This window comes from Pongo abelii, chromosome 1 (genome assembly GCF_028885655.2).
Source record: "Pongo abelii isolate AG06213 chromosome 1, NHGRI_mPonAbe1-v2.0_pri, whole genome shotgun sequence".
Classification (NCBI taxonomy): Eukaryota; Metazoa; Chordata; class Mammalia; order Primates; family Hominidae; genus Pongo; species Pongo abelii.
In genome coordinates, this window is record NC_071985.2 from 181,459,729 (window position 1) to 181,487,696 (window position 27,968).

At 40.9% G+C, this 27,968-nt stretch overlaps 2 protein-coding genes across 19 annotated transcripts in view; one reads left to right on the forward strand and one right to left on the reverse strand.

The window, feature by feature from the left end:
• The window catches only part of NRDC (nardilysin convertase), a 92,853-nt gene extending 81,641 nt beyond the window's left edge, over positions 1 to 11,212 (forward strand). For 4 of the 5 annotated variants that reach the window (XM_009250104.4, XM_063723650.1, XM_054548026.1 and 1 more), the window contains 10 exons: positions 1,945 to 2,107; positions 5,492 to 5,523; positions 5,736 to 5,874; positions 7,923 to 7,970; positions 8,249 to 8,301; positions 8,688 to 8,771; positions 9,364 to 9,454; positions 9,705 to 9,821; positions 10,385 to 10,474; positions 10,598 to 10,817. In XM_009250104.4, the coding sequence (XP_009248379.1) occupies positions 1,945 to 2,107; positions 5,492 to 5,523; positions 5,736 to 5,874; positions 7,923 to 7,970; positions 8,249 to 8,301; positions 8,688 to 8,771; positions 9,364 to 9,454; positions 9,705 to 9,821; positions 10,385 to 10,474; positions 10,598 to 10,795 (1,015 nt within the window). In that variant the 3' untranslated portion in view covers positions 10,796 to 10,817. 5 annotated transcript variants of the gene reach the window in all.
• A 406-nt stretch (positions 11,213 to 11,618) lies between these two features.
• OSBPL9 (oxysterol binding protein like 9) overlaps positions 11,619 to 27,968 on the reverse strand; it is a 172,315-nt gene continuing 155,965 nt past the window's right edge. For all 14 annotated transcript variants that reach the window (XM_009250051.4, XM_009250060.4, XM_063712158.1 and 11 more), the window contains 12 exon segments: positions 27,855 to 27,967; positions 27,317 to 27,435; positions 23,126 to 23,211; positions 18,695 to 18,866; positions 17,393 to 17,477; positions 16,017 to 16,127; positions 15,679 to 15,742; positions 15,425 to 15,565; positions 14,121 to 14,199; positions 13,393 to 13,484; positions 12,525 to 12,660; positions 11,619 to 12,298 (listed from right to left, as the gene is read on the reverse strand). In XM_009250051.4, the coding sequence (XP_009248326.2) occupies positions 12,224 to 12,298; positions 12,525 to 12,660; positions 13,393 to 13,484; positions 14,121 to 14,199; positions 15,425 to 15,565; positions 15,679 to 15,742; positions 16,017 to 16,127; positions 17,393 to 17,477; positions 18,695 to 18,866; positions 23,126 to 23,211; positions 27,317 to 27,435; positions 27,855 to 27,967 (1,273 nt within the window). In that variant the 3' untranslated portion in view covers positions 11,619 to 12,223.

The following is a 27,968-nucleotide window of genomic DNA, read 5'->3' on the forward strand; positions in this document are numbered from 1 at the left end:
CTTACTGTAGAGACTAAAAGTAAAGAAGGGTGTTTTCACCAATCATTATACCTAAATGTTAAAGAAGTGCTAGTTTTGGGCCAGGCATGGTAGCTTATACCTGTAATCCCAGCACTTTGAGAAGCTGAGGTGGGAGGATCACAAGCTAGAAGTTCAAGACTAGCCTGGGCAATATAGCAAGTCTTCATCTCTACAAAACATTAAAAACTTAGCTGGGTGTGGTGGCACATGCCTGTAGTCCCAGCTACTTGGCAGACTGAGGTGGGAGGTTTGCTTGAGCCCAGGAGGTTGAGGCTGCAGTGAACCATGATCATGCCACCGCACACCAGCCTGCATGACAGAGACAGGCCCTGTCTCATAACAAATAAACAAAAAACAAACCAGAAGAAGTATTTACTGGTGATTTTAGTATGTTGGTGATTAGTAGCTGAGTTACATTGCTAAACATGTCACTTATCTAGCAATGTTAACTATCCAGAATTCAGCCAAGCTTCCGGAGGAGAGCAGAAAGGCAGCTACACAGTCTGTATGCTAATACTTAAACCCTCTGCTCACAGGCAACCCCCTTGGGCCTTCATTCAGAGCCTGTTCTTACTACTTTAGTCCAGGGCTAATTGTAGCCTGTAGGATACTTTTGCGTGAATCAGAAAAAAGTATCCCTCTGGGGTACCCTCTATTGGCAGGTAGAGCCTTTGTGGGAGGGAGAGAAAAGTCCTCTGAACAGACCTACCCCTTTGTGCACATGACTGGCTAGCCCCTACTTGACAGTTTTGCCCTGGGAATCTGTAAATAGTGAACAGCGTAAAGGTTCTGCTTTTGACACAGCTATAATGAACCCGTCAGTTTCCAGAATTAGAAAGAAGGGGTTAGGAGTCAGTCATGTAATAACTGATATTCTGATCACAGAAAGTTACAAAAACTATTAACCAGATATATGTTAGAAAGGACATGGACACAGGGAGGGAACATCACACACCGGGGCCTTTTGGGGGGTGGGGGGGCTGGGGGAGGGATAGCGTTAGGAGAAATACCTAATGTAAATGACCAGTTGATGGGTGCAGCAAAACTAACATGGCACATGTATACCTATGTAACAAACCTGCACATTGTGCACATGTACCCTAGAATTTAAAGTATAATAATAAAAAAAGGAGAGTTATCTGTAACCATTGATACAGTGAATAGCCCTGCCAATAACTCATGAATACTACTTTATTTATTTATAAAAATACATTATTAAACACAACCTTCTATTTTATTAAAATTCAACTCCTGAAATTTACTTTATAAAAGATAGAATAATAATAAACCTGTTTGTTGAAGATTTTTGTGCTAGATCTAAGAACTTTTATATAAATTCATTAATTCAATTCTATCCAAAACGGTTACCTCTCACGAATACTTCCCCTATTTTACAAATGAAGAAATTGAATCATAGATGTTAGTAGATTTGTCAAATTCAAACAGCTTATTTGGGGTGGGGTTGTGGAGATGGGGGATGAAGTTAATCTGATTCTGGACCAGAGCTGTTACCTGTATTATATTGTCACTGCAGTAATAGATATCCCAAATGATGGCTTCTAGTAGTTAATAAAATATTAGTGAGATTTCAAACCAAAATAGTAATAATTTTAAATCAGTGTACAACTAAGTAAACTTGACTCATCTGGCAGCTTTACTTTTATGTGAAATATTTCACCCTGCAACTGAGACAGGTAAATGCATTTTTGTACTGCTAAGTAAATTTGTTTAAAAGTTTGTGTATGTGATTTTCAGTACTTTTTTGGTGAATCTGATACTGTTTTCCTATCTTACATTGTGATAAAAATGGTCTCTCTTTAGAAACACATCCTTTATAGAACTTTGACTAAGCATTTCTTTATCCTGAAGATTCATTTCTAATAACAAAACTTTGAGTATTTTTTTTTTCTGCTCTCTGTACAGAGATGTACGGCTTTTAATCCTGGAATATGCCCGTTGGTCTATGATTGACAAGTACCAGGCTTTGATGGATGGCCTTTCCCTTGAGTCTCTGCTGAGCTTCGTCAAAGAATTCAAATCCCAGCTCTTTGTGGAGGGCCTGGTACAAGGGAATGTCACAAGCACAGTGAGTGTGAGATGCTCTGTAGGCCAGGTCTGAATGCAGTTGTGAACTCTGGAATTGCACTAGTTCTTCCCTAAAGGGGAAGCTGTAGTTTTGGCAGGCCAGCATTATCATATTCTGTTTAGAAGGGAACCTGACCCCTCTGATGCTGGGCAGCTTTCTTCTTAAGATGAAGACTGCTGGGCTGGGAATGGTGGCTCACGCCTGTAATTTCAGCATTTTGGGAGGCCAAGGCAGGAGCATTACTTAAGGTCGGGATTTCGAGACCAGTCCAGGCAACACAGTGAGAACTCATCCCTACAAAAAAAAAAAAAATTAGCCAGGCATGGTGGCACATGCCTATAGTCTCCGCTACTTGGGAGGCTGAGGTGGAAGGATCATTTGAGCCCAGGAGTTTGGGGCTACAGCACGCTATGATTGCACTACAGTGTTCCAGCCTGGGCAACAGAGTAAGACCCTGTCTCAAAAGAAAAGAAATAAAGAAAGAGAGGGAGAAAAATAGATTGCTGGTAATAGACCAGGACTTTGAGTGAAATGGATTTGGCATATCTATACTGTTAGTTACCTTTGTTGAAGATTGTATGTGGAAACCATAAACAGTTTAGTATAGAGGCTAAAATGGGAGGAAGGAAATGGTGAGGGATGTGTGTGCATACATACATAGATACATACATACATAGCCAGAACAAGTATGTCAAGCCTGTTTGTGAAGCTAAGGTGCTGGGCTTTATCCTGTAGAAATGGAGAACCATTAAAGGATTTAAGAAGATTTGTGGTTAAGAAATATCCAGAGAGACAAGTTATGAAGCTGTTTTAAAGTATAGATATGATTTCACTCATAGGAGTTATCTAAAGTAGTCAAATTCATAGAAGCAGAAAATATAATGGTGGTTTCCAGTAGTTGGGGAGAAGAGGGAAGAGACGAGTTATTTTATGGGTACAGAATTTTGGTTTTGCAAGATGAAAAAGTTCTGAAAATCTAATCTACTGCACAACAGTGTGAATATAGTTAACATTATTGAACTGTACCCCTTTTTTTCTGAGACAGTCTCGCTCTGTCACCCAGGCTGGAGTCCAGTGGCGTGATCTTGGCCCAACTGCAACCTCCGCCTCTCCGGTTCACACCATTTTCCTGCCTCAGCCTCCCAAGTAGCTGGGACTACAGGCACCTGCCACCTCACCCAGCTAATTTTTTGTATTTTTAGCAGAGACGGGATTTCACCGTGTTGGCCAGGATGGTCTTGATCTCCTGACCTCGTGATCTGCCTGCCTCGGCCTCCCAAAGTGCTGGCATTACAGGCGTGAGCCACCGTGCCTGGCCCTGAACTGCACACTTTTAAAAATGGTTGAGATTGGCCAGGCGCGGTGGCTCACGCCTGTAATCCCAGCATTTTGGGAGGCCGAGGTGGGCGGATCACAAGGTCAAGAGATCGAGACCAACCTGGCTAACATGGTGAAACCCCGTCTCTACTAAAAATACAAAAATTAGCCGGGCTTGGTGGCACGTGCCTGTAGTTCCAGCTACTCGGGAGGCTGAGGCAGGAGAATTGCTTGAATCCGGGAGGCAGAGGTTGCACTAAACTGAGATTGTGCCACTGCACTCCAGCCTGGACGACAGAGTGAGACTCCTCGTCTAAAAAAAAACAAAGTTGAGATTACAAACTTTATATTATTTTATCAAAATAAAGAGCTGGAGTGAAGGCTATGCAAGGCGGCCCACCCCTGTAATCCCAGCACTTTGGGAGGCTGAGGCAGGAAGATTGCTTGAGGCCAGGGATTCAAGACCAGCCTGGCCAACATGGTGAAAACCTGTCTCTCTTAAAAATGCAAAACTTAGACAGGTGTGGTGGTGGGCGTCTGTAATCCCAGCTTCTTGGGAGGCTGAGGCAGAAGAATCACTTGAGCCTGGGAGGCAGAGGTTGCAGTGAGCCGAGATCATACCACTGCACTCCAGCCTGGGTGACAGAGTGAGAGTCTGTCTCAAAAAAAAAAAAGTTGGAGTGAAAACTATTGAAGCCTGATGTTAGGCCAAATAAATGAAAAAGAATTGCTTAAGGCTGGAAATGGTGGCTTATGCCTGTCATCCCAGTACTTTGGGAGGCTAAGGTGGCAGAATCGCTTGAGCTCAGTAGTTTGAGACCAGCCTGGGCAACATAGTGAGACACCACTTCCAAAAAAATAAAAAAATATTAGCTGGGTGTAGCAATGTGCACCTGTAATCTCAGCTACTTGGGAGGCTGAGGTGGGAGGATTGCTTGAGCCCAGGAAGTGGAGGCTGCAGTGAGCTGAGATCATGCCACTGCCCTCTAGCCTGGGCAATAAAGCAAGACCCTGGATTTTTTTTTGTTTGTTTAAAGCAGTACTTAAGAAATAGAAGATGATGGAAATTCACTCAGTGGGAGAGAGAGAGAAGGCAGTCTAGAATGATGCCCAAATTTCTTTCTTGAAGCAGTGGGTTGGTGGAGCAGGAACGGTAGTAAGAATGGGAGCATATGAGGAGTTTGTTCTGATACATATTGAGTTGGAAGTGTCTGTGGGGCCTTGTACGCGACTAAGGCCTTTTCCTCAGTCAGATGCTTGTTCAAGATTCTCTCCCTGAACTGTCTGGTTATTAACCGTCCTCCTCCATGGCTTCCCAGTTTCTCAGGGCTGGCCCTTTGATTGGAATATATAAATGGTCACTCTTGAAATTGTGGCTGCTATCCTCTCCTTTCTCTGTCTTCATTCTGCAACCCCAAAACCAGCCTTAGTTTCTGTCTTGGCCACCAAAAGAATTTTAAGTCTCAGTCCACAAAGGGAAGAGAAGAAATAGGCTGTCTGTTTTTCCAAGCACCGTTGAAGTACCAGGCAAGGGCTTTTGGTACAGAGTCCTTAGTACCATGAATTTCCTCCAGTAGAAATCACTTTAGAGAAGAGCTAATCCCTCCACTTATCCCTTATTTTATAGATAAGAAAACAGAATTCTTAAGAAGGGAAGAGGATGTATTCACTCAGTATTAAATGTGATTTTCTTTGCTTTATCCAGGTTCTGTGTCAATGGGCCCAGGATTCTGAAACATAGTCACATAGTCCATGTTGTCATAAAGGCCACAGCCTAGTTGGGTAAACCAACACTGAGCAATTAAGTTTGATCCAGTTGGGAAACTGTATTATGGGTAAACAGATCGCCAAGAGAGCCAGAACAGTTAAGAGCCGCTTAGTGTTCCACAAACACAATCAATCTTGAATCAGTCAATGAATAACTTGCCAGCATTTAGGTCACCAACTATATCTGCTTTCCTAAAGCTATGCAGGGCTCCCCAAGCAGTTGGAACATTGATATTAGCTGATTCTGGGTGAAATGAATGTCTAGAGAGCTTAATGTAGTTATTCTCTTTTGCCTCTTAGGAATCTATGGATTTCCTGAAATATGTTGTTGAGTAAGTATTTGAATTTTCTCTTTGGGGTTATGTGTTCTTACCAGCGAGAGGGCATGGAGCCACAATTGAGTTAATTGTTACTAAACACCCAGTTGAAATACTACTTGTAGTAGATTTTTTTGAGGCTGGTGTACAAGGCAATTGAAAAGTTAGAAGGCCTAGCTTCTTATAGTTTTTGGGTGCCTCAGTGACCCATACTGATTCTCTTGCAGCAAACTAAACTTCAAGCCTCTGGAGCAGGAGATGCCTGTGCAGTTCCAGGTGGTAGAGCTGCCCAGTGGCCACCATCTATGCAAAGTGAAAGCTCTGAACAAGGGTGATGCCAACTCTGAAGTCACTGTGTACTACCAGGTCAGTTGGGGGTACTAAAGACTGGCGGAAGGTCCAGTACCTGGGGATCAGGGACCCCGTGACCTTCAAGGCCCTTTTATAGTAACTTCTATAGTTTCATGCTTGGGGCCATTTGTCCTCTTGAAGCAACTACATTTAAAAATTGCTCCTGTTGGTAAAATGGATCCTTTTTCAATCACAGTGAGGTATTGCTTCATTAATCACCTAAGTACTAATCTAGAGGGCCAGAAACTGGGATGTGGGTGGAAATCCCTACATGTGCCCCTGATAGAACTCCAAGTAGCAGAAGGACATTTGTTAAGGGGCAGTTTTGAAAAGAAGACAGAAGTAAACATAGCCAAACAATTAAGACACAGCAAAGAGAATGACTACTAGAGTCATAAATGTTTAAAGCACCTGAGAGGAAGGATATATCACCTCTGTTTTAGGGTGACAACTCCATGATCCAGAGACCCTTACTTCTTGAGGTCATACCAGCTGGGTCTCAAATTTATTCCTTTTATCTTCAGATTCTGTGTTCTTTCCACATCATTCTACTGGGGTGTGTAGTGCTTAAAGTAAGGAAGCACTTGGCAGTAATCACAGTTAGCTCTAGCCTATAGCCTGCTTTAACCTGTGGTTGGTCCCACTCGCTTCTAGAACCATGGGGATCTTCCTTAAACCTTGCCTGTCTAGTCTGATTACTGACTCCCCAAATTCTGGGGCTCCTGTAGCCGCTGCTGTTATCTTGGGTTCCCTGCATCAGGAATTCACTTCTTTGTCAGGTCTTGTGAAGATCCTTGACTGGGCTTTGGGTGGGATGGCCTGATTATCATTTCTTTGTCTTGCATCTCTGCCCCTGGGCCTCAGCCTTATTCTGACATTATCCTGGTCTGGCTGTCAGGAGCAAATTCACTTGCCCGATGTCACAGTCATCTCTTGTTAGTGAAGTTGTGTCTTGCCCTAGTCTTCTTAATGAGTACTTTGATTCAGGAGCAACAGCAGTTTTGGAGCTAGGTTAATATTTTTGTCCTTCGTAGAAGCCCTGCTTCTCTCTGGAGCCTCTGTGGCTGTAGCATTCCAACCTGCAGCCTCTTCTAGGTTATGACTACCAGGTCCCAAACTCCACAAATGGTACAGCCTAGCCTTTCTTAACCTAGTCTACATTTTCAGTGCCTCTGACTGCTTACAACCCCGGTACAGGAGTACTCATTTTCGGCAGGATTTCACATTGTAAGACTATGTTTATAGAAATGCTTTCCATCAGTCACCTCTTAGCACCAGCTTGTAATACAGACTGTTCCCTTTTGGAAACCATATCCTTTCTCAGAAAGCATTGGTTTTGTTGTGGTCCGTTTACAGGGAAACAGAAAATCTCAATGCTGACTAATCAGGTCTTGCAAGGGCACATAGGCATTAGCCTCTTCCTCTGGTGAGTGGGAAGCAAATGAGTCTGTGTGAGAGGAATCTGCAAGATCCTGACTCTGGGAGGCACTAGCAACATCCTTGTTTATTGGCCTCCTGTCCTTTCATTCTGAATGCATTATTTTGCCAGTCTTGGGCAGCTAGCATGTGGTCCCAAAGCGTGGCTTCTTCCTCTGAAGTATTTTTCTTATCAACTGGTTTTGATCCTTGTGTGTGGCACCGATTCTTGTTGTGTGGCACTATTCATTTTCTCTCCTCTTGAGGAATAGATCCAGATACATTTCAGGATCCCCAAACATTTCCTGCTGTCTTCCTTAGGGCTTTGAGTTGCAAGTACTTAATTTTAGAATGTGTCTTCTGACAGGATCTGGCAGGTCAGGGATTATTAATCTCACCTTTGTTTGCACCTGCAATTCTATGCTAGTGCTGGGAGTGGAGTACAAATGGTCAAGCATGACTCCTGTCCTCATAGACCTTCAGTCTGGTGGGAAGGCAGATATGTAAACAACATCAAAGTATAATTAACTCTCTTGGGGGAGAGCGATTGGTGGTGATACGTAAGTGGTTGCCTAGAATAGCTGGATTATTTAAAAGCCCTATAAACCACTGGATATTCAGCTGGCCTGACAACCTTCTCTTTTCAGTCAGGTACCAGGAGTCTAAGAGAATACACACTTATGGAGCTGCTTGTGGTAAGTGCATAAAGGAGATGCTGAGGTTTTCAACAGCCCCTGACCCACTATGAGGCCCGGCCTTTTCTGCCTGGGATAGGGACATGGGGTAGTCAGAGACCTGTGATTTGAAGGTGAGATAGTCTTTTACTGTTCTCACCCAGTATAAGCCTGGGCCAATTAGGAAAAAGGCACTAAGGGAGGCTGGACTTGGGAGGTATGTGAAACACTCTGGGGAGAGAAATGGAGGTTTTTCTGCTGGGAGGAGTTGGGCTGATTGGCAGTATGTTGAATTACAGATGCACATGGAAGAACCTTGTTTTGACTTCCTTCGAACCAAGCAGACCCTTGGGTAAGTCTGCTGGCAAGGCCACTGAGCTCAAATAAGGGCCTAGGGCTTACTTTGCAGGCTGAAGTTCATCAGATATCCTTACTGAGCAGCCTGTTAGAGCTTCCTTCCATCTCATAGGGTGATACTTACTCATCCAAACTTTTGGAATTTGTATCTTTGACTATAATCAGGTTTTCAGTTTGGTCAAGTTTCAAGATAAGAAAAAAGGCTAGTTTGTGGTCCCCAATTCAGGAGAGGTATGGACACCTTAACATTTTTGGGTCCTGTTTCAGGACTTCCAGTTCCAATAAGGATGGGCAGAAACTTTTCCCACTCCTATCTAGTGCCTCCAAGGCCAGGGCCCAGATGATCACCTGAGCTCATGTAACTTTTCTCTCTGGCTGTAGGTACCATGTCTACCCTACCTGTAGGAACACATCCGGGATTCTAGGATTTTCTGTCACTGTGGGGACTCAGGCAACCAAATACAAGTGAGTGAGTGAGTGAGTGAACAGATGAGTGTAACCTCCTATTATGGGCATGGAGAGTAGGGGCTACATGTGTTTCCTTAAACCTTGGGCAACCCTGACCAAGCAGGTTTGCTCTATTTAGTCAGTGGAAGCTGGGAAGATGGGGGTTGTTATAGCCTGTTCCAGGACTGATCAATAGTTCCAGTGGCCCTTTAGGACTTGATTCAAGTCCTGTGGTCATTGTATGGGGCTTGCCAGTGTTTATTCTCTTCAGGCAGACCTGAGGACAAGAAGAGAAAGGATGCCTGATCTGACAGGCATGCTGAAACCTGTTAGTTTTCAGCTTTGGAATGGTCAAACATGGTTGTGACTGCTTCATTATGAGGATATCAGGAAACTGGGCTGGAGGTGGGGTGAGGGGGAGGGTTCTGTTCTCTTTCTTTCCTCAATGTCAGGTGGAATGCTGAGGCCTGGGAAAACACACTTTAGCTTTTTTTCCTGGAAGTATGTCTTAGTCTTAATTCCTTCTTTTGCCTTCTGCCTGAGATCAGGTTTCTGATGACTTAATTGAAGATGTTTTGTTTCAGTTCTGATTGAAGATGTTTTGTTTCAGTTCTGAAGTTGTTGATAAGAAGATAGAAGAGTTTCTTTCTAGCTTTGAGGAGAAGATCGAGAACCTCACTGAAGAGGCATTCAACACCCAGGTGACTGTGCCAGCCTGGTCTTTTGGCCTTTGGCCCACACAAGCCCCCAGATACAAGTCTTAACAGGGCTTCGCCGGCCAGTTTTTGAGCTTTGCAGCCCCACCTTCCTCTTACCATAGCGTCTCCCTAGCTTCATCTGTGCCTCTCATACTGGCATGTCCATCACAAGCCAGGCTGCACAGGGGCCAGTGTGTTCTGGGGGAAGTGGTATGTTGCCCCACCTGAGCATCTTTCTTTTTGGTGGGAACAGGTCACAGCTCTCATCAAGCTGAAGGAGTGTGAGGATACCCACCTTGGGGAGGAGGTGGATAGGAACTGGAATGAAGTGGTGACACAGCAGTACCTCTTTGACCGCCTTGCCCACGAGGTAACATGGTTTTCAGAGTAAGACAGCTCAAACTGGTCAAGGTTCCTGATTCTATAGGAATCACAGGTCTGTGCACACCAGCATTGTGTGGAAGAGAAACTCGAAACACTAGTCCTGACCTGATTACTCGCTCACTTCTTGAGTTTTCAGACTGGCTTCTCTAGCACCTTAGGTGGCCACGTGAGCTGGGTGCTAATCCTTACCACACCATCACCAATTTCAATCAGAGAAGCTCTATTTTTGTGCTATATATTGAGGTTTACAAGATTTTGTGGAGAAAAAGAGTTTTGCCATTTAAAGAAAATTGAGGACTCTTTGTCTTTATGGAGTTCATTATTCCAAGTGCATGTCTTTTGACAACTTTTATTCCAAAGTAGTAAAACCTATGAAAAAGATCTGGATCTTGTACTCCAGTGTGACTTTAGTTAGGGGTAACCTGAGAATAGGAAGAATAAAATGAGGTCTTCTGATGCTAAGCAGGTCCAGGGACATCTGCCTGGGGGTTAAGTTTAAGAGCTATCTTTCTTCTTGAATTTCTTTCCTATCTTTCCTTCCCTTGTAAGATTGAAGCACTGAAGTCATTCTCAAAATCAGACCTGGTCAACTGGTTCAAGGCCCATAGAGGGCCAGGAAGTAAAATGCTAAGCGTTCATGTGAGTATGTTTAATTCCATCCATTCTAGGGTTGTCATTTACTGAGTTTGGGTGGTTATCAGAACTCTTAAACCCCTAAATCTGGTCAGCATATTTTTCACTTTTGTCTTTGTCCTCTTTCAGGTTGTTGGATATGGGAAGTATGAACTGGAAGAGGATGGTACCCCTTCTAGTGAGGATTCAAATTCTTCTTGTGAAGTGATGCAGCTGACCTACCTGCCAACCTCTCCTCTGCTGGCAGATTGTATCATCCCCATTACTGATATCAGGGCTTTCACAACAACACTCAACCTTCTCCCCTACCATAAAATAGTCAAATAAACTGCAGTCGCGTTGGCCTGAAGCAATGTGTATTTTAAAATGTGTTTGTTTGTTTGTATTTTATGGAGTTATACTACTGCCTTAGGGCTTCCATTGAAGTTTTGCACTGGCATCATAGCATTTACTTTTTATCCTTTCTTTGTTGAGACTAATAAATAATAAACCCAGGGTTACTGTAGGAGCTGGCAAAGGAAAACTGGCAGAGTGGGCCGAGTGGGCCAAGTGAGACCAGAAAGCCTGCAGCAGCACTTTGAGAAGCCCTGGCCTGTATCCTCTCAGACTGAGAATCTACTTCTTTAAAGGCCTTATGTAACCAGTATATTGAATAACTAAATGCTAGGTACTAATAATACCTGTTTTTTTTTTTTTTTGATGTATTTTTAAATAAAGATAGTTCTGTATTTCCCTTCAGAATGAGCCATTTGCTGCTGTGGCATTCATTTTATTATATCTATTTTTGTTCACTATGGGGTGGGGATCTATAAATAAATACTTTTCCCAAACCCTCTAAGGCAATAAAACATTTTTGGATAAATGTTGTTGGTAGGCAGCCCTACATGTGCAATATGAGTTAAGTGAAGATTCTGGGGAATTGCCTGGCAGGGGCTAAAGACAGAACATACAATCTGAGAGAGGAAAAGAATGGATCCTCCACTATTTCAAGTATCTTTCTGAAAAGCTAGCTCTTGTATTCAAGGTTGCCAAATAATTGGCTTCCAAGTTTAACCATAAAAGATAATAAAAGATGCACATTTTTTAAAAAAAGGTTGGAAAAATTACTTTATGAAGCCTTAAGCACTAAGAATAATTAATTAAACTGTAATCCAGGATTAGATACAATTTAATAATAGTTCAATTCCAAAATAAAAGTTATTGTAGGTAAGACCATGAAATTTCCTAACACTTGATTTTAATACATTGCGCTAATTTTCTAAAACAACTCAGGGGAACCCATATTTACAGTAGGCAGAATATTTATGAAAAAATCTGGCATCAGGTATATTTATATATATGTATGCGTGTGTATATATGTGTATGTGTGCATATATGTGTGTGTGTGTATGTATCCCGAGATTATATGAACTAAGAAACAGGTTGTATATCTTAACAGCAGTACTAGAGCGCAGAGTTTCAGACTTGGATTTATAAATGCTTTCAACGTGTGGTGTTTGGAAAAGGAGAAGACATCATCTGTTTTTCAAAACCTGAAGTTTTTCTCAGGACTGAAGTCAAAATCGTAACTGCCACAGAGGGAAAGGGGAAGCTTTTCCCCTTAATTGTTCATCTGTGTCAGAAAGTCCAGTATCCCTGAGATAGGAACCACTGTAATTAGAAAGGAGTGAACAGGTTTCTCCCAAAGGAAGATTGTTTGTTGCTGAATTATGCCTACTGCCCTGATCATCAGGTGTAAACTTTGCATCTTCCAACCTAATGCTTGGCAGCACCAAGACGTTTCAGTAATGGTTCATCATAAACCCAGCATTCTCCATCTTCATGAAATAACTGTAAGACAAAGAGGAAGAATTCAGTTACATATTTGCTTTGTACTTCTGGAATATACTTACTATTTCATGTCTGCTCCCCACCCCGCCATTAGACTGAAATGAGTTTCAAGTAAGGACCAGCGATCATCTTGTTTATAAGCAGTGTTTGGCACATCACTTCTTCAACATTCACTGAAATAAATTAGGAGGAACAGCACTTAGGAGGATGGGGCAGGCAAGCTTACCCTTGTCTCCCACTGAATTTCCTTCTCCTTCCTTTCTCGGGCTTCTGCTCTTTGTCTTTCTTCAAGCCTGTGCTTTGCTTCAGTTGCTGCATCAATGTCTCTGATTTTTAAGTTGAAAGTGACATCCTTCCAAAGGCTAAAACAAAGAGATAAGAGGAGCTGGCAATGTTGAGAATGAAAGCCTGCAGCCATCCTGAATATAGTATAATACAAGTCAAATGGCTTTAAGTGCTGTAGGTCACAGACTAAATCTCCTTATGCTGGCACCAGGGCACTGGAGTAAGGAACAGAGATATGGGCTCAGAAGACTCCACTGCTAGTTGTCAAAGAAGGAAATAAGGGCTGCCTGATAATATGATAAGGTCAACAGAAGAAAAAGAATAGTGGAAGCTGAGACCTGGGATTCTACTTCTGGCTCTATGTCTAACTTACTGTGCAACTCTGGGTCAATCAGTTTACCTCTGCAGGGCTTAAGTGTCCCTTAATATATACTGTAAGTGTTAGAGGAACTGAGAAGTTCCATTTTAGAAAAACTCCCTTGGATTTAACAATATGATGGAGAAAATAGTATAAACGGAGAGAATAAGGGTCAAGAGGTAAATTACAGAGGCTTAAGGTAGTTAGTTAAGATGTGGCTTCCTCTCAAGGCCTTTATTCCCATTTCAGGAAAGAAGGTAAAAAGAAGTTAGCTGACTGAGCCGTCCATGCTCACAAAGGTGGTAGCAGTTCTGACATATGAACCCAGGCATTCAGACTTGGTCTATACTGTTATGCTCTGCCCTGCTGTCTCTCAAACCCAGCCCTGTGCCTCCGCCTAGGCAAAGTTTAAGCACTGCAGCAATAGTTCCACTTAACAATGTCGGCTTACCTGCGGGATTCATACTCGTTCTGATCTTCCAACTTCCTCACTTTCTTCTTGATTATAGGCAACTTCTTGGTATCTACAAAGACTGTATTTTCCTAGAAAACAATACAGGTGGATGGGAACTAGACCCATAAACCCCTAACCTAATGTTAGGTGCACTGTAGTGCTTTTGACATTTCAAATTCTCTAGGTCCAAAATGCAGTTCACTGGCTCCTCCTGTTAATTTCATAACATCTTTCCTCTGTTTAAGAACACTGAGTAGGCAGTAGTACAGAGTGCAAGTTCCTTGAAGGAAAGGTCTATCTTAACTCATTTTGGTATTTCTGGTGCCAGGCAGTCAGTAAATTTTATACAAAATCTTAAACTGTGTGTGTATGGAAACACACAGATTAGTGGTTCATTTTATAAACATACCCCACATACCTAACATTTACTGGGTTCTTACTATGTGCCAGGCATTGTTTTACATATATTATTCTCAAGTGTTTTGAGAGCAGACAGAAAAGTAAAAATGATTATAATTACCTATACTGCTGGGAGAAGGTCGGGGAAGGAAAGAAAAAACTTGCCTTGAAGAGATGACATACATTGGAGCTGTCCTAAAGTTCCAGCTCTAATATACTGTAGAAGGAAGTGCATTATGAAGGAAGTACTATTGAAAGAAGACAGAAAAAGGGATAGAGTACAATCTAATGTCGCCTAAAACAAGTGGCAAAATAGAGGATCTTACCCCTGTTGCATATTTTGCATACATCACACCATTCCATTCCCCTTCAATTGAGCAAAAAGACTTCTTGTCATTTGGAGAACTGAACAGAAAAGGAAATACTTGTGTTAGTCTCAAGTTTAAATTATTCTACCAAAGAATCTGCTCAGTGTGGCCCAACTACAGAGTAGAGCACAGAAGAGCAACTGTGAAGTTTTTGATGAAAGCATCTTAACAGAACTGGACTCCCCAGGGCTAACTATAAGAATGAGGGCCTTCAACAAGACGTTTATGAACTTGAGATCCCAAGAACAGTGGGTTTGGGCAAGAATGTCCTATTCTGGGTGCAAGGACCATAATAGAGTTGGCAAATTCCCTATCCTCAAGCTGTTCACAGCCTAGTGGAGAGAGACATACCACCATTGAGATTCTAGGTGGTAAGTGCTGTGGTGAGCTTACATGGGCACTGGGGGTCAGGGAAGGCTTTGCTTAAGAATATAATGCAGGCTTTCATCCTCAGGTTGAAAGGGATCTCTGTGCCAGATGGTGTGAATACTTTCCCTGAGCAAGGATCCATTCTGCAAAAGCCATAACAGACCTCTACTTGGACACACAAGTATGGAATGTGAGAAGATAAGCAACACAGCAAAGGTCTGGTTAGGAAGGGCAAGGCATAAACAAGATTGAAAGAGGCCAGAAAAGGGAGAAATGACCAGGGCAGAGGGAGGAGAGCTGCTATCAACACCTGAAACTTTCTTTCCCACTGTCCCCTTCCCCCCAATTAAGGGTTCCAGAGGCAGAGAAAGTCATGGTGCCATCACTGTAGACTTTCCACTGACTGGCACAGTCATCTGCATCTGACCCAAGAGTATCAAATGGAAGCAAGCCAGATGCCTGCAAAATGTGATGGTTACTGTTTTTCCCCAGCAAAGGCACAGAAAAAGGGACAGCTGTGAGGACCTGGAGGCAGTGCTGCAGGGGTCACAAAGTCTGCTGTAAGGACCAGCTCATCATTCTATCTGGCAAGAATAAATTAGGGATCCATAATCTGGTTTAGCTAGGCAACCTAGGAAGGCCTCTTTTAGTTCAACATTGCAAGTCAGGTTCTTAGGAAGGAAACCTATCAATGACCTCTGACTGCTCTGAATATATGTTTTAGGTCTTCTTCTGACATGGGACTTTAGCAAAAGACATGACACATAAAATGTGAAACACGCTTACAAAGACAGAACCATTCTTTCACACTCCTAATCCAGAAGCTATAGTTCAAGACAAAAGGCAGTTATTTCAGAAAAGCATAAGAGCTCTAAGGCAGAAAAAATACCTACAAAATCTCAGCAGTAATTCTGTGCTTCTTGCCCCCATAGAAGGGTTTAGTGTGGAAGATGATATTTGCACTATAGCCTGTTTTGGAACAATTAATATTGCATTCTCCTCCTAATTCCACCCAGGGCACTGTGAGGATAGACCTGCAAAATCAAAAGTTTTTAGGTAAGGTTGACAGTTAAGAGGAAGAGGGGGAAGGGGCATGTCTCAAGAACAGCAGAGTCTACTGCAGATCAGAGGAAATGGACACACTTGCCTTCCATAGCCATTGGGGAATGTGAGAATGTAATGTTCATCATAGTCTAGACATGAGACACACCCTGTGGAGAGAAGGGACAGAATCTCTGATGAGTAGTGCCAAGTGGCCACAAGGCTTTCTTGTCGAGTTGATGGTTACTCCAGGATACTCCAAGCAATTTAGGGATAATCTATATAGTTCCCCACACTTGCTCCCACCCCCAATACCAATGCTTAGTTGCTAACAATGACATCTAGTCTAGCCATTTTCTTTTACTAGACAAGTGTCCATCACACATTAGAATGACATAAAATTCTCCTATAACATTGTAGTCCACCCAATGCCAACACACTTACCCTGTCCTATGTTGTGCACCCCAATTGACATCCCAAGGAATTTTGATTTGGTCCAGATATGAGCATTGAATTGTATCTTCTTGTTAAAACACTCAGCATAAAAGGCTGAAACTGAATAGAAATTTTCAATTAGTAGATTATACATACCTACAGCCACCTCTCCAAAATCACATAACCTGGGGAATTAATTGGCTTCATGGAGAAATCCTTTATCCTTCAAACAGCCTCCAATTAGGCCAGGAGGTACCTACCTGCCTTTTATACCCTTTTCCCCAATGCAAGCATTCATTCAGAGCCACGTGGGCAGGATCATCCCTGAAATGATGCTGTGGCCAACCCAGGAAGCTTAAAACCAAAAGGGCTATCTGTTCTGGTCTGCAAGTATGCCCACGCTCCAGCCCCAACCTAGGCCCAGCCAGTGTTTCCAGTTTTAATACTGCACTAAACAAACAAGATGTTGAGGGTATGTACAGTTGACCCTCCATATCCATGGGTTTTGTACCCACAGGTTCAGCCAACTGTGGATCTAAAATATACAGAGGCTGGGCTCAGTGGCTAACGCCTGCAATCCCAGTACTTTGGGAGGCCAAGATGGGAGGATCACTTGAGGCCACGAATTTGAGACCAGCCTGGGCAACATAGTGATACACTGACTCTAAAAAAAAAAAATAAGAAAATTAGTTGGGTGTGGTGGCACATGTCCATAGTTCCAGCTAACTGGGAGGCTGAGGAGGGAGGATCATTTGAGCCCAGGAGGCTGCAGTGAGCTATGATGGTGCCACTGCACTCTACCCCGGGGGACAGAGCAGGACCCTGTCTCAAAAGAAAAAATATATATAAAATAAAAATAATACGAATAAAATAAATAGTGAAACAACTATTTACATAGCATTTACATTGTATTAGGTATTATAAGTAATCTAGAGATGACTCAAGTATACAGGAAGGTGTGCATAGGTTATATGAATATAAAAGACACCATTTTATGTAAGAGACTTCAGCATCCTCGGTTTTGGTATCTGCAGTATGCCAGGAATATACTGTGTAGAAACTACGTATCACTTATATAAACTGTCTCACAGTTGCTGAGGTCTCTACAGCACAAATTACTATATATAAGATGACTCTGGAAGCATTAAAAGTTGGTTTCCTAAATCCCTTCTTTTTATACACACTTAATTTGTGAAGCTAAGAGTCTGGAGCTTACAAAAGGAAAAGATATGAGGAACCAATCAACTTGAGTTTCCACTTCAGGGAATAAGAAACACACAGCTAGTCACACAACTGACAGTAACCTCAGCTATGGAGCTTTTAATGACCCTCTTTAGACAGAATAGTTTTGAGAGCAAAGGTTGCAGAGGAGCTCTGTAACTTACTGGGTGGATGATGGGAAACCTGCTCAGCCACAAATGTTACACTGTTTTTGGAAACCCAGGGAACTGGTCCTTCTGAAACTAATTCCTGCAAGCAAATATAACATAATTTTCTTTTGATGAGAAAACACAAATGACATTTCAGAGAATCTGATAATTGGGGTCTCTGCTCGCTCTACACACACCAAGCACTATATATATATATTTCTACTGTAGAACTTAATTACAATATTTTAATTGCTTTGTGTCAGTCTCCCTGACTAGACTAAGACATTCTTAAAGGCAAGGATTGTGTGCCTCACTCAGGGCTGACAAGAGTAGGCACTTATCAATGTCTGCCAAATGAATAAGAACAGACACATACTTGTCTGTCTTCAGTATGGACTATATGTAATGTGTCACTTGGAGAGGGAAATATATGGAGAATCATGTTTACTGACAGATTATTATGTGTCAGGTGCTGTGGGCTATGGTTTTGTTTTTTTCACTTCTTAAAGCCTTTTTACATGCATTTGAGTCTTCCTTGCTGGTCACTTTCTTCAACCACTAAATTTGTTGGAGCCTCAGAGCCAGTTCTGGGTTACCTACTCTTCTGTAGCTATGCTGTCTTCCTAAATAATTTTATCCAATCCTAGAGCTTTAAAATGTCATCTAAATACACTATAATCTTTGAAAGCCCCATCTCCATCTCAGACTTCTCCCTAAACTCCACACTCTTAAATTCCATCTCCCTACTTGACAGCTTCACAGACCTCTAAAACTTTATATTTTATATTAGCTTTTGATTTTTCCCTCCCCAAATCCAATCTTTTCCTTATCAGTAAATGACACTGCCACTGCTTAAGTCCACATGCAAGGATTCATCTCTGACGTCTCCTTTCCCTTACCTCCCCCAATCCATCAATCAGTTCTACCTCCAAAATAAAGCTTGAATCACCATGTCTCTCTTGGAATAATGTCAAAGCCTCCACAATGGTCTCCATGCTTCTATATTTGCCCCTTCTCAACTTATTTTTCACAAAATCATTCTAATGATCTTCTCAAAACAAAAATGAGATCCTGAAAAGCCATAAAATTATATTATGGTCTACAAGACCTTGCAAGGTCTGATTTCTATATCCCACCCTCATCTCATCCTCCTTTTTCCTCCTCCTCACTACATTCAAACTATGCTGCTCTAACAATTTCTTCTATGGGTGGTGACCATCTTTTGATCATTGCTTTCATCATCATTATCTGCCCCTAAATAAAATCTTGAATCAGTATACAATTAAGATAATTTAAAAACGTCAACGCAGAACTCACTGTGTTCTCTTCAGTATCATTTGGTAACGTCCAATGACACTGAAAAATCTCGCCCAAAATGGGATTGTATGGCTTTTTGGCAACTGATCCTTTCCTTCCCGCATGAAAGGCTGAGAGGTACCATTTCACAACCTGAACCATTCGATCCTTGGGATCCTTCTGGTCACTAATGCTGCAAGGGAGAAAGACAAAATTTAACGTCCTGCTTTCTGGTAGAAGACAAGATGATGCAACAACCCCCAGCATGGTCCACCTAAGTCAGGCTGAGAGGACTGAGGACCTAGGACCAGGAGTTAGCTACAGTTTCGTTTTAAAATTGAGGTATAATATATATAATTAAATGCATTGGTCTTAGTGGTTTTTTTTTCTTTTTTTTAAAATTTCAACAGGTTTTTGGGGAACAGGTGGTGTGTTTGGTTACATGGATAACTTCTTTAGTGGTGATTTCTGAGATTTTGGTGCACCCATCACCTGAGCAGTGTACACTATATCCAATGTGTAGTCTTTTATCCTTCACAACCCTCCCACCCTTCCCCTTGAAGCCCCAAAGTCCACTGTATCATTCTTTTTTTTTTGAGACGGAGTCTCGCTCTGTCACCCAGGCTGGAGTGCAGTGGCATGATCTCGGCTCACTGTAACCTCACCTCCCAGATTCAAGCAATTCTCTGCCTCAGCCTCCTGAGTAGCTGGGATTACAGGTGCTCGCCACCAGCTTGGTTTTTCATTCCTGAGTTTCTTCACTTAGAATAATGGTTTCCAACTCCATCTAGGTTGCTGTGAATGCCATTATTTCGTTCCTTTTTATGGCTGAGTAGCATTCCACAGTATATATATGCCACATTTTATTTGCTTGTTGATTGATGGGCATTTGGGCTAGTTCCATTTTTGCAATTGCAAATTGTGCTGCTATAAACATGTGTGCATGTGTCTTTTTCACATAATGACTTCTTTTCCTCTGAGTAAATACCCAGGAGTGGGACCGCTGAATCAAATGGTGGATCTACTTTCAGTTCTTTAAGGCATCTCTATTCTGTTTTCCATAGTGATTGTACTAGTTTACATTCCCACCAGCAGTGTAAAAGTGTTCCCTTTTCACCACATCCACATCAACATGTATTTTTTTTTATTTTTTGAATATGGCCATTCTTGCAGAAGGTGGTATTGCATTGTGGCTTTAATTTGCATTTCCCTGATAATTAGTGATGTTGAGCATTTTTTCATGTTTGTTGGCCATTTGTTTTTTTTTTTTTCTTTTTGAGATGGAGTCTCGCTCTGTTGCCCAGGCTGGAGTGCAGTGGAGTGATCTCAGCTCACTGCAAGCTCCACCTCCCGGGTTCACACCATTCTCCTGCCTCAGCCTCCCTAGTAGCTGGGACTACAGGCGCCCGCCACCATGCGTGGCTAATTTTTTTGTATTTTTAGTAGAGATGGGGTTTCACTGTGTTAGCCAGGATGGTCTCAATCTCCTGACCTCGTGATCCACCTGCCTTGGCCTCCCAAAGTGCTGGGATTACAGGTGTAAGCCACTGCACCCGGCCAACCATTTATTTTATTATTATTATCTTCTTTTGATAATTGTCTATTCATGTCCTTAGCCCACTTTTGATGGGATTATTTGTTTTTGTTTTGTTTTGTTTTTTCTTGCTGATCTGTTTGAGTTCCTTGTAGATTCTGGATATTAGTCCTTTGCTGGATGCATAGTTTGCGAATATTTTCTCTTACTCTCTCGGTTGTCTGTTTACTCTGTTATTTCTTTTGCTGTGCAGAAACTTTTTAATTTGACTAAGTTCCATCTATTTATCTTTGTTGCATTCACTTTTGGATTATTGGTCATAAAATCTTTGCCTAGGCCAACGTCCAGAAGTTTTTCCAATGTTATCTTCCAGAATTTTTATGGTTTTAGGTCTTAGATTTAAGTCTCCGACATATGTTGAGTTGATTTTTGTATAAGGTGAGTGATGTGGATCCAATTTCATTCTTCTACATGTGGCTTGCCAGTTATATCCCAGCACCATTTGTTGAGAAGGGTGTCCTTTTCCAACTTTATGTTTTTGTTTGCTTTGTCAAAGATCAGTTGGCTGTATTTGGCTTTATTTCTGGGTTCTCTATTCTGTTCCATTGGCCTATGTGCCTTGGTCTTAGTGTTTTGCTTGAGGATTTGACAAACGTATATATCTAATTAATCATCACTTAATCAAAAACAGAATATTTCCATTAATCCAGAAAGTTTCCATATCTCCCTTTCCAAACAATTGCCACATCTTACTTACCCTGAAGCAAACACTGCTTCTGGTTTCTAGTATCATAGATTAAGTCCATGTAAGTGCATTGCTTAATTGCCAAATAATTAGAGATTTTCTGTATATTATCAATTACTAATTTAATTCATGGGTGTAGAATATACACCCTGTATGATTCCAATTATTTTAAATTTATTAAGACTTCCCTGTATATGTTCTATCTTGATAAACATTTCACATGCGCCTGGAAAAGACTCTGTGTTATACAATTGTTGGGTAGTGTTTAGAAAGGCCAAATGGGTCAAGTTGATTTGATAATGCTGTTTAAATCTTCTATAGCCTTCCTGATTTTTTTGGGGGGCGGGGAGGTGGTGAAGGCAGAGGCTACTTGCTTCATGAGACCCTGATGGATGAATTTGTGGACTTGGCTGTTTCTCTTTTTAGTCAATTTTTGTTGCTGCATGTATTTTGAAGCTGTGTTATTAGGTACATACATATTTAGGAGTATTATTTATTCTTGATAAATAGATGCTTTTATCATTACAAAATATTCCTATTTGTCTCTAATAATATTTCTTGTCTTAAAAGTCTCCTTTGATACTTATACAGATACACCAGTTTTGCTATGCTTAGTGTTTTGCATAGTATATCATTTTCCATCCTTTTACTTTTAACCAGTGTCTTTAAAGTTTCTCTCTTGAAAATATCATATAGATAATAAATCCTGCTTTTTAAATCCAGTCTGACATTAAATGGAGTGGTAACTGTTGATATAGTTGGGATTAACTCTACCATCTTGATAGGTTTTCTACATGTCCCCTTTGTTCCTTGTTCATGCCATTATTTCTCCTTTTCTCCTTTCTTAGAATTAATGGAGCATTTGTATGATTCCACTTAATCTTATCTACTGGCTTTTGAACTGTACTTTTATTTTTTTTAAGACAGGGTCTTGCTCTGTCACCCAAGCTGCAGTGGTGTGATTATAGCTCACAGTCCCAGCCTCAAATTGCTGGGACTGCATGACTCTCCTGCCTTAGCCTCCCAAGTAGCTGGAACTACAGGTGCACACCACCATGCCTGGCTTATTATTATTATTAAAAAATTTTTTTTGGTAGGGACAGGGTTGTGCTATGTTGCCCTGGCTGGTCTCAAACTCCTGGCTTCAAGCTATGCTTCTACTTTAGCCTCCCAAAGTGCTGGGATTACAGGCATGAGCCACTGTACCTGGCCTGTAAATAGTTCTGGGGGCCTCAAAGTTTAAATTCTCACACATAAAAACTACCCTTAAATCTCAAATCTATACCCAATGAACAACTGGTATGTTCCATTTTTGCTTACACATGTTACTAATAAATGCTTAAATTTTACTTCTTAAATTATCTGTTAATTTAAACACTGCCATATTTATTTAAATTTCTGCCTTTGGGGAATTGGTTATTCTTTTAAATCTTCATCAAGAAAAAAATATATATATATTTATCAATGTCAGCCAATGTATCCACCCAGCAAGAAACTTCAGTGATATGTATCTAGCTTCAGTAAACCACAGTCCGAGACTAAGGAATGCAGAGAAGACGAACTAACAACATTCCCCATTACAAAAAAATTTCCTGCTACCAGCGAAAGGCAATGTGAACTCACCTCCTTGTAAATCAATTTCACCTTTACATTACTTCTATCTCATACATATACACATATATAATATTGCGAGCTTTATATTTAAAATTTATAAATCATCTATAATTTGGATAATATATTGTAAGCTCAAGGGCAGACACTGACTTTTCCTTTCTCCAACTTGTAAGAAAGTGCCTAGCAAACAACAGGTGCTTTAGAAAGGTTTGCTGAACTCAGAAAATTAAGCTTCATTAGAATATAGTAGAAATAATTTGACAGTGATTGCCAGTGCCTGGATTAAATAAACTTATACCATTGGCCTTGTGAATATTGGCTACCTAATAATGGGCTCTTGAGAATTTTTTAAAGTGTTAAACTTGGTTGCCTAACAACATCACCACCATATAACTTAAGCAAACAGATAGGCATCCAGTGTAAACACATTATTCAATACCACAGAATACCCAGAAATGTTTGAAAGGTGACAAGGAATCCATCTATCCTGCAAAAAAAAGGCAGAAAGCTGCTGAGTAACATCTGCAAACGTTGGAAACTACCATGTTCAGTCAAATACCTCACAAACAGGTCCGGATGTGCAAAAAAGTCTGCATACATTTCTAAAAGAGATCTTCTTTCAAGAATAAACGTTGGAAGAACTACCTGAAAAACATACACATTCGACCCTTGAAGATCAAATTTCTCTTCAGATAAACAGATTAAAAAAAAAAAAAGGAAACAAAACAAAACACCACCTCATTCAAATCATGGTAACATCCACCACATATTGCCCAGGCATGCTCCAAAAACTAATTCTCAACCTGTCAGATTCAGAAATGACCATTAACCTGCCTAGCAGATCAAAAACAGAGAAGGGGTTTTGAATGTTCAAATGTCACTTCCTCTGTGCAACTTCCTTTTTCTCCCTAAGTATAGTAACAACAACAAACTACTCAACAAACTCACTCAGAGGGATCCTTTGATGCCTCCTATCTGCTGGACATTACATATACATTATTTTATTATTTGTATATTACATACATATTATCTTACAATAGCCCTATGATGAAGAAATTATTACAGTGAAGAAATATGAAGCTCAGAAAGGGTGAGAAATTTTCTCATTGTCCCACTACTAATGTGGAATTCAAACTGGATCTGAGTTTGGGGCATGTGTGCACTTTCCTCTCTACTGCTGCTGCTCTACCATCATTAGACAAGTGTATAGGAAATACATGATGAGCACCTACAATCCAAGAATTAAGTTTTATTCACACTCGCGCTTTCACTACTATTTACACAGTAAGAAACTTTTAAATGAGCAATTAAAGGAATAAACAAAAAGAAGAGAATACAGACTGGGAACCAACAAACTGGAATACGGCAAGACATGAGAAAGATGAGGATTCACCAATAAAAAAAAGAGAAGAATTTCATTAGAGAATGGGAACGGAAGAAGAGTTTTTGAAATGAGTATCAGATTATCAATTATTCATTATGAAGTAGAACACCCCAGAGTAAGCAAAAATTTCTTAACGTTTAGTAATAACTACATATCCACTATATTCAAGGTCCTGTGTTAAAAGCTATGGTGGAGGCTGGGCATAGTCGCTTGCGCCTATAATCCCAGCACTTTGGGAGGCTGAGGTGGGTGGATCACCTGAGGTCAGGAGTTCGAGACCAGCCTGGCCAACATAGTGAAACCCCGTCTCTACTAAAAATACAAAAATTACCTGAGTGTGGTGGCGCACACTCGTAGTCCCAGCTACTCAGGAGGCTGAGGCAGGAGAATCGCTTGAACCCAGGAGGCAGAGGTTGCCGTGAGCCAAGATTGCACTACTATACTCCAGCCTGGGCGACAGAGCAAGACTCCGTCTCTAAATAAATAAATAAATAAATAAACGCAAGCAAGCTATGGTGGAGACAAAGGTAAGTATGAGAGAATAACAAGAGCACTTAAACTGTAGGTGGAAAATGACAAACATCATACAAGAAATGCTCTAAGCACCTTGGAAGTTCGGTTCAAGGAAAGATCATGTTCTGTTTGGGGGACCAGAATGAGGGCAGAGCTGGGAAACAATTTATTGAGGTGGCACTAGAGAAAAGCCTTAAAGAAGAGTAAGGCTGTGATAAAAGAATAAGAAATGGAGATGGGAGAAAGAAAAAAAGACAAGGAAAGGATAGGAAGAGGGGTGTGACAGGGATTAATAAGTGAACCAGTGTGGCTGGACATATAATGAAAATATAAAGTGGGCTGATGAACACAAGCTTGGAAAGGGACATAAGACTGTAACACTTAGAATCTCTATTATCAGACTCTCAGCATTTAAATTTTAGGTAAACATTTTTCTTCCACAGAACACGTAAATTTATAATCCAAATAGGGTTAGATTAGCAGGTAAGCTTATATACTGACTTGGTACAACTTCTTACCACTTTAGATAACGCAGAATTATAAACCACCGAGTAAAAATGCTGAAGAAGAAAACACGGGTAAATACCTTTAATGTATAAACAGCTCTTACAACTCAAGATGGAGATCACTACTCTAGCAGATAAATGGACAAAGGAACTGAACAGCCAAAAAACATTTTTAAAAAGTTTAATTTCACATGTAATTGGAAAAAAAGTAATTTTTTTCTTCTACTTAGGATTTTTCTGAGAACTCTTATTTAACAGATTTTCTTCAATGTTTGTAGTGCTATACTGACACATGCTATTAAGTCAAACTGCTGTAACAGTGATGAAGAGAGCTGGGTTTAGTTGTCTTCAACCTGGGTTCAAGCGCTTGTTTAGCCTCTTAGCTGTGAAGAGGCCCTGAAAAATTAACTCAATTTCTCTAAGTACCTGAAAAGGAAGATAATTACATGCCCTGCTTATATGTTAGGGTTGTTTTATTTTAAAGACTGAGTGAGGTTAAATGGGATGTGACTGTGTAGTATTTTTAAAAACTACAAAGTATTTGGAAAACAAACTCTTTTTGGAAAGTATCTGAAGTGAGAAAACATTCTTATAAAAGACACAAATTTAAGGCATTATTGTAATAATACTTTGGAATGCATAAAAGGAACCAAGATTTCAGAATCTGTTGGCAATCACAGCCATTTGTGCCAATAAAAATTTCAAAAATGACTTATTTTAAACATATTCAGTAAAAAATAATTATTATGATAATATCATTTATAATATAACAAGCTTTTAGCAGCTATGGACTCAAATATGGTTTATTCGGCAGAGAAAATTATGTGAGGCAAGAATTACAAACTTGATTGTAGCAAACACATCTGGTTGCCTCTCCACATCCACGCTTCACCCCCAAGAACTGTGATTCAGTTCAGGTTCAGCTGTGGGCTGCCATGGCCTTCTCTCCCACGTCTCAAGGGGTGAATGTGGATTCATTTAAACCAATCATTTAACCTCCCCCTTGCCAGTGGCAGGTTTAGGCACAAGCATATGCCTGATTCTGGCCAGTGAGATTCAACGGGAAGCCTAATGAGCCACTTCTGGAAAAGAATGTCCTTCCTAACAACAAGAACAACAACAACAAAGCCAGCAGCTGTGCAATCTAATGATTACTGAAGCAATTCTGGGGACGAACTCCTGCAAATGTTCTCCTACCTAGAACATTCCTGGTAAGTGTGTTGGGCTCCACAAATAAATGTTGTCCTTGTGTTTCTGTTCTCACTTAGATTAGAGGTAAAAGGTTTTATTACAGACACTTATTTGAAGGTATTATGAATTGGTCTTTTTCTTAATGGCCCTCTAAATCCAAAACAAAAAGGAGTTCACTACTGACAAAGACTGTAACACTGGAGTTGATTTTGCCCTAACAAAAGTGAGAATCCTAAATTTAATCAACTCCCCAAAGCTCGGCAGAATAATAATCAATATGAAAGTTACTACAGTTCAAGCCTTCAAGACAAAGGCAGTAGTGGAAAGATTACAGGTTTTTAAATCATGGAGCAGATTAGAATCTCAGTCTGCCACTTAATATGACTTAACACGACTCAGCCATATTACTTAACTTCTGAGTTTTAGTTTCCTGATGAAATGAAGTTAATAACACCTACTCTATGGTACTGTGGTGAGAATTAAGTGAAAGGAGGGGGTTTCTAGCACAGTGGCAGGAATATACAAAGGCACCCATACACCAGTCTCCTAATTCAAGTGCGCATTCTGTTGAGAGCTCCAAGTTTAAATTCAAATTCAAATCCAGACTATGGTAATTTTGCATGACTCAATATGTGTCATTTTGCGTGCCTGTAATCCCAGCTACCAAGGAGGCTGAGGCAGGAGAATCGCTTGAACCTGGGAGACACAGGTCACAAATATGTCACAATTTTACATTTACTACCTCTTCCAATCCTTACAACAACTCTCTGAAACAGGTTACTATGTGTCCAATTTGCATAGAGAACCCTGAAGTCCACAGAGGAAGAAACAGAAGAAGAAACTCACTGAAGCCCGTGCGTGGTTTGCTAATATTAGAGGTAGGACGAAAACACAGATCGTCTGACCCTAAGATTAGAACTCTACCAAATCTTAATCCATACAACTCATACACACTGTTCTCTATGAAATTATCCTAGCTTGACTTATTTCATCATTTATAAAATTTTGTTTACTTAATTACATCTATATTAAATAACAAAAAGACACAGGTATAAAAAGAAATTATGTCATTTTACTACATTTGCAGGCACACTCACCACGCAATCACTGAGAATCCACACATACCCATACAGACTTACAGCAAATTTGGTCTTACCTTAGTAAGATCCATTCCAAGTCTAACTTGTGACAAGAGATGCATGATAACGCTCTTGTGCTCCTCCACAGACCCTGCCTCCGCATCATCATCTCTGTCATCATGTGAATCGAAAAGGTCTAAAATAAAGCAGATCTTATTAGAATGGTGCTAAACTGGGCCAATCTGTGCTGATACTAGAATTACAATTTTTTTTTGTTTGTTTGAGATGGAGTCTCATTCGGTCGCCCAGGCTGGAGTGCAATGGCACGATCTTGGCTCACTGCAAACCTCCGTCTCCCAGGTTCAAGCGATTCTCCTGACTCAGCCTCCTTGGTAGCTGGGATTACAGGCACGCACCACCACGCCCAGCTAATTTTTTGTATTTTTTTAGTAGAGATGGGGTTTCACCATGTTGGTCAGGCTGGTCTTGAACTCCGGACCTCAAGTGATCTGCCCACCTCGGTCTCCCAAAGTGCTGGGATTATGGCGTGAGCCACAGCGCCTGGCCACAAATATTTTTTAAGAAAAAAAAGTTAAATTATCAAAGGTCACTCACCAGCATCACTTGTTCCATTGGACATGGAAGAATTAAGTGATTCTGTGGTATCTGGTCGTTTTAGACTATTTCCCGAGCTGCTGTGTGTCAGGACTGAGGCAGATCCAGAAGAAC